Source organism: Cetorhinus maximus, chromosome 9 (assembly GCF_964194155.1).
Source record: "Cetorhinus maximus chromosome 9, sCetMax3.hap1.1, whole genome shotgun sequence".
Classification (NCBI taxonomy): domain Eukaryota; kingdom Metazoa; phylum Chordata; class Chondrichthyes; order Lamniformes; family Cetorhinidae; genus Cetorhinus; species Cetorhinus maximus.
This window is the reverse complement of record NC_135887.1, coordinates 128,662,046-128,673,262: the sequence shown is the minus strand read 5'-3', so window position 1 is coordinate 128,673,262 and position 11,217 is coordinate 128,662,046. Positions and strand designations below refer to the sequence as shown.

The window sequence follows — 11,217 nt, the reverse complement described above, 5'->3', positions numbered from 1 at the left end:
TTTCATTATAAAAGCTAATTACTCATCTAGAATATCAATAATTCACATTAAATTATTAGTATATGTGCTTTATAGCAAATCTTTCTTGCATACTTCTTTTCATAGTAATGGCGAGACTTGTAAAGTACAAACTGTTTGGTTTAGTGGAAAATCGAAGGCATTCTTACTACACAGCCAAGATGGATGTAATGATGCATGCATTTTGGCTATCAAGTGAATAGTGTCTAACCAGGATGTAAATGTATTGATTCAGTGGGATTTTATAGGTAACATTTAAGAAAAATGCATATTTTGGGAAGTGCACAGAGCGACGCGTTTTTAATTTCCTGATCACATATGGGAGAGATCTTCTTGTCCCAAGTTTCTGAATATCCATGCATTAAACTTTGGCTCAGATCCACCGGAACTCTTTAAAATTCACTTTAATATCTGAAACGCAACAGAACAATTCACAACCTAAACCTTCTTTAAGCACTTAAGCTGGAATTTATCCTTTATTTGAATGAGGATCCAGTAAACCGTGAGAAGCTTCTTCTCCCGAAAGATTAATCATTTGAACAGTTTGCTTCCTGATAAGCGTCCTGGCAGTTTACTGGTCAACCAGCAAACCTCCCAAAAAAGCCCAATTAATCATTCTAAAATGGTAAAGCCTGGATTGAGATGATGCACACCACCATTTTGTACAGAATGCACTCAAATGCTGCTTTGTTAATTTGTACACTGTTAACAATTGTCATTCTTATGTGTGGACATTCACACCACAGATTTCTGTGCAAACAATCACAATGAATCTTGGACACAAACACTACAAAATATTGAATAGACTTTTTTTTTAATCTTCTCCCTGTTATGAATAGTCTCCTTCTTCATGTTCTTTAGAGTAGTAAGAATCTTTAACTTCCTCTTGTACAAACTCTTCCTTTTTCTCCCACCCATTTGGCCAGCTGCCATTACTATAGGTGGTGGCCCCATAGGATTTTGTTGTGCCATAATTCTGAGTAATGTCCCCAGTTTCTTCTGCCAGTTCATCTTCGTGCATAAAACCACATTTTTCGTCACTTGTTTGTTCAGGGTCTGCCCAAGGCTGTTTTTCACCAGATGCAAATAACCCATAAAATATGACTCCTGCGTAGTGCACCAGGGCTGCAATCAGAAAGACATACTGCCACTCGTTCTGACTCTGTGAACAAAAAGTACAGTGAAATCTATTTGCGCATCCAAAATTTGCCAGAATAGTGTAGGCTTGAGCTTGTTACAAATATCCACTGCTGAAAATCTCAATTTCAAGTTAGGAAAGTCCACCCTTGGAATTGTTTTTTCCCCAAATGTTACTTCCTACATTCAGATAACTCATTCCTGGGGTGGAAGGGTTAACTTGTGAAGAAAGGTTGAACAGATTTGGCCCGTATCCATTGGAGTTTAGAAGAATGAGAGGTGATCTTATTGAAACACCTAAGATCCTGGGGGGACTTGATAGGGTGGATAACGGGAGAATGTTTCCACTTGTGGGGGAGATTAGAACTAGGAAACACAATTTAAGAATAAGAGGTCTTCCTTTTAAGAGAGAGCTGAGAATTTTTTTCTCTCAAAGGGTTGTTAGCATGCAAAATTCTCTTCCCCGGGAAGCAATGGAGGCTGGGTCATTGAATTTATTCAAGTCAGAGCTAGACAGATTTTTGATGGACAAGGGTGACAAAGGTTATGGGGGTGGGGCAGGGGCAAACCAGAAAAAACCTATAATCAGATCGTCCATGATCTTATGGATTTGCAGAGCAGGCTTGAAGGGCAAAATGACCTACTCCTGCTCCTAAGTCCTATGTTTCTACGTAACTTAGCAATCACAACTAAGGATAATAATTACCCTTGTGTTGTGAATCAGCCGTTCTTCTCCCTGCTATGCAAATGCATCACTTGTAAATTCTGATACTCAAAAGAACATTATGACAAACAATTGTTATAAATGGGTTAGTCACTCAGCCTGCAATAATTCAGATCAGTGGGCAAAAAGCAAAACATTTTATAAATGTCAATGCTCAGTTTTAAAATGGTATGTGCTTACCAATCCTTCATGACAGTATAGTAATATACTGAAGCATCCCAGTTTATAATTGCTCTCTTGGTATTTCAGCTCCAATTTTCCATACTTTTCTCCCCTTTTACTCTCTGCTGTAACATGTGCAGATAACGTATTCTACAATTATATCTGGATTTTTGGCTTGGTCATACTGAATGTTCACAACTGTTGATGCTACCAGAGCACATCTCCCCAACTTAAGATTTTTAGATAAAACTGAATGCAGATAATGGGACTTTTTACATCTGTGGTAGTATGGTGGATGCTTGCAAGAAAAGAATGCTAAAGACTGAGAGATATCATTCTGCAGACAAATATTGCAGCATTATTGAGTAATGCATCACCTTGGACAATTATCAAGGAATGTTGAGTAGTTTGATGTAAATCCCAAAACTGTCAAATGACTCAGTGAGGGAACTCTGGTCAAAACTTGAGAAACAAGTTGCGTAAATGGATGCAAAAGCCATAAAGTAAGAGACTTCCTTGAGCCTTCTGCATGACTCCAGCAAGTTGAGTAACAGTGATTGTGGTAAAACGGATTATAACTGTGCTGATTTTCCTTTGGCTTATGATGTACAGAAGAAATGTGTAACAAGTTAAAGGCCATACAAAAAAAGCAGAAAGCTGATGGCTCAAATCAGATGACCTTTCTGGAAAGGAGTCCTTAAGATGTTACGGTTTTATAAGAAAGTTATGTTCAGCAGTGTTGATTAATTATTTAACCTGGAGTGCCATTATTTGCAGTCTTAGATATCTTACTGCCTTCATCAAGAATGCTTCGCATAATTCCTCAAGAGTGGTTTGCCGCCTAAGGCTTTGTTCTGTTTGATTCACCCAGTGTGGCACACAGCCAGGTAAACAACGAGAAGGCCCCCTGGCTACAGTTGAAACAATAGGTCCACTACCTGAGGTAGTAACTTTGACTGTAGTTTGTGAGGCATATGAGAAGATACCTGCATTGACAACTGGTGGACAAAGATTCCATCTTACAGAATTATATTAGCAGCCCTCTCTGGGCAGAAAAGGCTCAGTGCTTTGAATCAATGTTCAATTCCACCCAGTCTAATGCATAAACTCTTTAAATTCTGTGGCATTTTGTGGCGAAATTGAATCTCCTTGCCAAAATCTTTGCTATCACACACTCCAAAATTCAACGTGGCATCTCCCCTTGCTCTAAACTTTGGCACTAGCCTCCACCCTATGTACAGACTCACCTCAAAAATTGAGTCTGAGGCAAGACTGCCTCAAGGCAGGTGCTATTAGATGCCTTGTGTCATGCCCCAGTATATTCTGAATTTCAAACTAATATTTATATTTTAAAACTAACCACAAATGGCTGTGCAAGATGGCTGCCTGAGGGTCACCTGACATCTCAAGAGGGAACAAAAGGTCCAGACTGATGTTGAATCAATGGCCTTTCCTGAAACTAATCCAAAAGGATATTTTCAAATTAATGAGTCAAAGGCAAAGACAAAGACCCTGGCTGTCTCAAACTCTCAAGGTGTCAAATGACAAAACAGGATGATAAGAATCAACATACACACCACCCTTTTGTTAAGAAAGGGGACTTTGAAATTGTGGAAATCACATGATGAGGGAACCATTTTGTTTTCTCCTTTTAAAAACTCGCAAGAATCTACTTGCAGACAGAGTTCCACCAAAAGCCATAGAATTAGTTGGAAGCCATCAAGCAGTCAAGGTACTTAACAGTAAAAGCCTTGAAAATGGGAGATTCCAATAGAGAGAAGGACTCCCCAGCCTGTTCCAGTTGAAGTCACCTGAGAACCAACCTCCTAGAAGTTCGACTACAAGAAACCTCACAGCCCGCTGATAAATCCTGTGCTTTACAAGAACTTCACTTCAACTAAAGCATCAAGTTCATCTAAGAAACTATAGGCCTGCCACGAAAGAGACTGAGATAATTATAAGCTGTATCAGTATATTACCTTTGTCTGTATCTAATCTTTGTGTGTGAAAGTATGTGTGAGATGTGTGAGTGAAATGTTATGTTAAGTTCTGGGTAAGGGTGTGACAATAAATAACCTTCTTTATTTTTGAGCTCACAAAATGCTTGCTGCTGGGATTATTCAATTGGGACACTCAGTCTGAGGGTAAGAAACCGCTCACCTCTTATATACATACATACTGATCATGGGAAGTGAAACAATACATGTAATTTAAAGTAGAATCATTATTGGAAAAAAAATCACCATCAGCTTTAGCGATAGTAAGGACTGTCATAAAAAAGTTCTGCAATGTAATTGCATGGGAAAAGGAAACTGGGGAAGGGGGGTTGGGGGAAAGATTTGCATAATATAATTGATGAATTACTAGAGTAGAAAATACTAAAATATCCTATACTAAAGATGAGCTGAAGTTCCATGTATTAATCGTGGAAGGTAAGTTGAAAATCTACTCCAGAGTGCTCCACAGCTGTTGATAAAACAGGTGTTGTACCTTGTTTTTTGTCATTGCTCCTACGATCAGTGGACACACCATTCCAGACAGTGTTCCCACACCATTAGATATTCCCATGAGAATACTGGCATATCTTGGTGCTATATCCAGATGGTTAACATTGAAACCTAAATAAAAAGTAAAGAATGAGCAATGAAATGCCTTTGTTGGAACTGGGGAGTCAGACAATGGACTACAACCTGAGTTCATTTCTTAAGAAAAATGGCAATTTAAATGAGTCGTTGAACAAATAATCAAATCTAACATGCGCAGATGTAAAACATCTTAATAAACAGCCACAAATGTGTCTCAACAGATAATGCTTTTGCAAAATGCCCTAAAAAATATTTACAATTGACATAAAAACTATATGCAGGAATTACTTTTTAAAATCTGTACTACATTCTAAGAACAACCTGTTGCATTCAAATCTATCAAAGGTTAATGGAATTAAATTGTCTCCTCTTTGCCAGCTGCCCTGTGAGATGAGCTTGGACAGAGACAAGTCATCTCCGATAACTTGACAAGTGGCAGTGGGGCTGTGAGAAGCTGTACAGATGACTAGTGTGGAAAATGGAACAACTCTCATGACGCAGTCCGGTTTACTCTTCTGACTCAGGCACGTTGCTGAGACAGAGCAAAAGATCCTTTATTCTGAATCTCATCTCTGTTAATCCTGGAAATATTTAACATTGACAATGGGTGTCCAAACCAGAAAGATGTCCATTCTCCAACACAGAGATCATCTCACATTGATGTTCGCTAGTATTTGTTTAAGAGTGATATTTCATTTGCACCTTAAGAGCTTGCAATAAATATATTTTGTTTGTCACATTTGGCTCAGTTTCATCATGAAAACTCATTAACCATGAATGGACATCAAGTCACACACAGGCTACAATAATAAGCATTAAAAAAACATTTCCCTGTCAATGTGACATAATAGTTTAATCATCCACTTATAAGGCTAGCCCAATACAGAGCGTCATTGAGTCAGTAATACTCTCCTCATACAAATAAGATATTGTTCTGCAGCATCATTAAGCATTTTGAAAAGGGACGCTGGACAGTCTGTAGATATCTAAATGACACAATGTATTCAGAAAATGTAGAATAAACTGTAAAGGATGGAAATAGAATTAACAAAATCAAAATACTGTAGATGCTAGAAATCTGAAATATAATTAACGTCGTTAAAGATAGAAAAAGTCTGGTTAACTATTGATTAGAAAAATATTATTGCACTTTATCGAACTTTTTACAATATTGTCTTACCTGATATAGCAAAACCACTGAAACCAACAGCCATGACAAGGAATGAAATTGCAACCCCTTTGGTGTGTGAATAGCCTACTACAAGAAGAAATGTTGCTTCCATACCAAAGCCTACAGGAAAATAAAATACATGTAGTTACATTCCAGGACAGAACTGTTAATAATTCTGGGGCTATGATATTTATGATTAATACATTGCGCCAAATGGCTTAACCCCAGACACCACGATGCCTCTCCACTGTTTATAACAACAACATGCATTTATGTAGCTTCAGCCAAAGAATGATAGAATAATCATCACTTGTCTAGAGGGGTACAGCCACAACAGCACACAAGAAAATCAACTCTATGCAGGACAAAGCATGATCGGAGCCCTTACTCATGAATTCAATATCAATTCCTCAAACGCCACATTGCGCCCACAATATGTATAATCTACAGGATGCACTGCAGCACCTCATCAAATTTACTTCCATCACAGGTCCCAGCCTCATGACCTCTACCATCAAGGAGGAGAGCGATAATGAGATGGGAGCACTTTCATCTGCAAGCTCCCAACCAATTCATACACATCCAGATTTGGACCATTTTTCTTTCATCAGACCTGGGTCTCAAATCTGGAAATCCCTACCAGACACCATTGTGTGAGTAGAGTCATCACTTGACCTACAGCAATTCAAGAAGGCTGCCTACCACCTTCTCAGAGCAACTAATGACAGGCAATTCCCAGTTTCCCACATCCTGAGATGAGGGGCAGGATTTTGAAATTTGGGTCCCAACACTGACATCGGGGTCAAATGCAGGTCACAATCCCGTACCATGTTGAGAACTGCTACTTGGCATGGATCTTGCCTGGGTTGGCCAGCTAATGACCAGAAGGCAAGCTCGTCATCCAATTAAGCATGATAAGTGTTGAAACAGGAAAGCCAATAGGAGGCCTTCCAACATGGAAGAAGCAATAGCCCTCCATTACAGACATGGGAGGGAGAAAGAGTCCCTCCACCTTGAGTTACCTCTAGGCAACTTTAAAAAAAATTGAAAAACTTGGTTTCAGCTGCTGGACCACCATTGTGGTCACAGATGTAGCCAGGTAGATTGGGGGGCTTGGTGGGAGAGGGAGCCTCAATGTCTTCCTGGAGCATTGATCAGCTAGTCTGCCACCAGAAGGCCACATCCAGGCAGCAGCCATGCTCTTGACACTACAGGGCCTGCAGGGTGACTGGAAAATTCAAGTCACCTGTGATCATTGGCGTTAATTGACCTTTCAATTAACAAGCTATCCGCTGCTGGCCATTCTGTCTCTGATATGGACACCAAGAAAATGGCTGGGGGGTGGGATAGAGCCAGTAAACCAGCACGCCAGGCAGCGGTGCCAAATTATGCTCCTGACCACATCCTTCTTACCCCCCCCCACCACATCAGGCAAAATTCCTGTCCCAAATAAAAGATATATACATATTAATGAATTACTTGAAAAGGAAACAAACTTTCATTCATCCAGCACATTGTCAAGTCCTTAGAATATCTCAAATCATTTTACAATTAATAAATTACTACTTAAACTGCTGTTTCCGTTGTTATGTATCACACATGGCAGCCAATTATTTTTGGCAAAATCCCCAAAACAGCTAATGCAATAATATAATAATCATAACCTTAAATCATAATGTAAATGGATATAGTTAGGAACAAAGGAGCTGAATTACTAATTTGTGTTTTTGTTCAATTTTTTTTGTAATGCATATTACTGTTATTTTACAATATTTCTTAGTATCATTACTATGGCATGAAATAATTACTGAGGGTGTTTATATTTTGTGCACTTTGATAACTATGAAATACATTATTACTTTATTTCAAAAGTGGTACAATAAAATAACTTTAAAATCTCAGAAGCAAAATTATAACAGTGTATGTTATAAAGCAATTCAAATAATCGCCAAGAAAATTTCTGAGATTAAAAAAAATTCAATGCGATTAAATGTGAAACAGCCAAACCAAAGGTATTACAGAAACTGTTGAGTTGGGATGAGGTGGAAGAGGTTTAAATATCTCATCATTTCCTTTGTGCTTCACCAGGTTCATATCAATTATTAGAAAAGTTAAACAATTCTTATTATAATTATCCAATTATATCATGGGATAAATACACCTGAAGATCACCACATTACTAACATAATGGTCCAGATTTCCGGTCAGTGGCAAAGGAACAGTGTTCATCATCCAAACAATAGGGCAGTAATAGTGGAGGATTTCAATTAGCCAATATTAACTGGGTAAAGGTTATAAAGGGCACAGAATTTTTAAAATGCATTCAGTAGAATGCTTTTTTGTCAGTATGCAGGAAGCCCAGCAACAAAATGAAGCTGGGCAGGCAGGACCAATATCAACGGGAGAGCATTTTGGTAGTAGTGATCATAATTCAGCTAGATTTAACATAATTATGGAAAAGGACAAAAACAAGCAAGAACTAATAGTCCTTAACTGGGGAAAGGCTAATTTTGCTAAGCTGAGATTTGATTTGACAAAAGTGGATTGGAAACAGTTACTTGAAGGTACATCAGAGTCAGAGTAATGCGAGTCATTCAAGGAGGAGATAGGCAGGGTTCAGAACAATTATGTTCCCAAAAGGGAAGAGGGCAGGAATCCCAAATCTAGAGCCTCCTGGGTGTCAAGGAGCCTATAAAGTAAGATATGACAATAAAGGGAAGCTCATCTCAGGTACTAAGAACTCAATATTGCAGAAAGGAGTATAGAAAATGCTGGGACGTTATTAAAGAGAAAAATAGGAAAACAAGGAAAAGGCATGAGTAAAATATTGGCAAGTAAACAAAGCTTTTAAAATTGTGTAAAGTTTGGCTCCATTTCTATGCTTCACATTCTGGCTTTCGGAGTACAGCACAGGAAAAAGTGACATGTTGAGTCCAAAATTGATTCGGTGGCAAGAAGTCAAAGGTAATGGTCAACTGATGTTTTTATGACTGGAATCCTATTTCCAGTGGCGTTCCACAGGACTTAGCACTGGATCCCTTGCTTTCCCTGGTATATATCAATTATGTAGCTTAAAAATAGGTAGCCTGATTAAGGAGTTTTCAGATGACACAAAATTGACCATGTATTCGATAGTGAAGAATAAAGCTATAGACTTCTAACCTATGGACTGATCAAGTTGGGTAGAAAAGTGGCAAACGGAATTCAATCTAAAGAAGTGTGAGATAGTGCATTTGGAGAGGGCAAATAACCCAAGGAAACACACAATAAATGATAGGTTACTGAGAAAAGCAGAGGAACCTTGGAGCACATGTCCAAAGACACCTGGACCAGGATATTGAGGTCGGCAAGCAGGGGGGCGGGGCCCACTTGCTGACGCATAAAATGATGCGGGATGACATCGGGCGGAACTCCAGATATCACCCGTGTCATTTCAATTTTCAGGTCGGCGGGGGCGCAGCCGAATCAGCTGTGCGCTCGCCGACCTGTCAACGGCCAATTGAGGCCATTTAAAAAGTAACTGAGCTAGTTAATGGACCTGCCCGTCCAACCTTAAGGTTGGCGGGCAGGCTGGGAGCCCTGGCGGGCTTCAGAAAAAGCATGAAACCTCATCCAAGGGCGGGGTGAGGTTTCATGTAGGTTTTTAAAAACGTAATAAAAGTTTGGACGAAAGTGATGGACATGTCCCAAATCATGTCACATGAGGGGACATGTCAGGGAAATTTTAATATTGTGCATTGACCATTTTTGAATTTGGCGCTGATCTCCCCCGAGGCAGCACTTAGCTGGATCCCTTGCTTTCCCTGATTCCCGGCTGCGGGAATGCCCCCCGCCCGCACAGGGAGTGCATAGCGCTTCCTGGCGGACGTCACGACGGGCGGGTCGTAATTGGCCCACCCACGTAAAATGGCGGCGTGCCCCCGATCGGAGGCATGCCTGCACACGCCCGCTCCTGCACTTACCCCCCGATGGGGGGAGAATTCTTCCCCTGAAAGCAACAGGGCAGGCAGACAAGTTAGAAGGGATACAGGATACTTTTTTTTATTAGCAGAGACATGGAATATAAGTGCAAGGAGGCTATGCCAGAACATTATAAAAAACTAGATAGGCCACAGCTAAAGTACTGTATTTAGCTCTGGTCATCATGCTACAGGAAGGATATGATTGCATTAGAAATGGTACAGAAGAGGTTTACAAGGGTGTTGCCTGGACTGGAGAATTTTAGTTATGATAAAAGATTGATAGGCTGGGACTGTTTTCTTTGGAACAGAGGAGACTGATGGGAACTTTAATAGAGATTTATGAAATTCTGAGGGGCCTGGACAGAGTGGATAGGAAATAAATATTTCCCTCTGCAGAGAGGTCAATGGCCAGGGGCACAGATTTAAAATAATTGCTAGAATGGTTAAAGGTGAGTTGAAAGTGGTAAGTATCTGAAACGCATTGTTGGAAAGGATGGGAGAAACAGAAACCCTCATTGCATTTAAGAAGTACTTGGATATGCTCTTGAAATGCAGTAACCTATAAGGGTATGAAACAAGAGCTGGAAAGTGGCTCTTTTCCTTTGGCCAGCACAGACATGATGGGCCAAGTGGGCTCTTCCTGTGCCATGGGTTTCTATGGCCAGGATTTTACAGCTCCACTGCAGTATGTCTCCCCCCAGTGGATGCGGCGGGCCATTTAAATCTCCATTCAGTTCGGCAGGACCGTAATATCCCACTGGGCAGGAGGGGCCATTAAATCCTGGCCCATGGCTCACCTCACTCACAGGTAACCACAATGTTTCTGTGAGCTTTAGGGTGGAGATTTGCTTTAACCCGGTGTCTGATCCAGCACACACCCTCTATTGTGTATCTGTGGCACATGTGAGCAATGCAAGTGGCAGTAAGGCTCCCAAGTCAATCACATTGAAGAATTCTTAATGATTCAGGCAGGGCAGAATTTTCCCAGCCCTGTGGAGAAGGTGGAGGTGGCCAAGAAATTTAGGCAAAAAAGCATGGCTCTCCCTAATGTGTTTTCCCTACTCACGATTTTTCAAAAGGTAGCTTCAGGAAGATGATGGCGACCCTTCTGACAGCAGCGGGAGTGGGGGCAATAATTGAGTCAATTAATGAAAATGTTCTGAAGGGAATTGATTTTTTTCTTTGGGATGCAGGGCCCCCACTTAGTCTCCAGCTCACCTATTCATAGGAGGCAAGAGAGCAGTGGGAGGTTGGAGCGTTGTGAAATGCATATACAATGTTCAAAGGCTTGAAAATCTCCGCATTTCACCTGCTGATAGATCTAGCGGATAGTGCTGAGTGTAAGGGATTGGCTGCCAGACCTTTTGTACCTCCATTTTGTGCTGCCCTCTCTTGCTCCATGCAACTCAGCAACATGCAGCCTTCTCGGTGGGGCTACTGCCTGCCCTTCACTGTGGG

The 11,217-nt window shown here is 40.5% G+C and overlaps 1 protein-coding gene across 1 annotated transcript in view; it reads right to left on the bottom strand.

The window, feature by feature from the left end:
• Positions 1–526: 526 nt before the first annotated feature.
• The window catches only part of slc17a6a (solute carrier family 17 member 6a), a 62,028-nt gene continuing 51,337 nt past the window's right edge, over positions 527–11,217 (bottom strand). The window contains exons 10-12 of the mRNA XM_078549530.1: positions 5,807–5,917; positions 4,532–4,659; positions 527–1,180 (exon numbers count right to left, since the gene is read on the bottom strand). Of these exons, the coding sequence (XP_078405656.1) occupies positions 848–1,180; positions 4,532–4,659; positions 5,807–5,917 (572 nt within the window). The 3' untranslated portion in view covers positions 527–847. The remainder of the gene's footprint in view (positions 1,181–4,531; positions 4,660–5,806; positions 5,918–11,217) is intronic.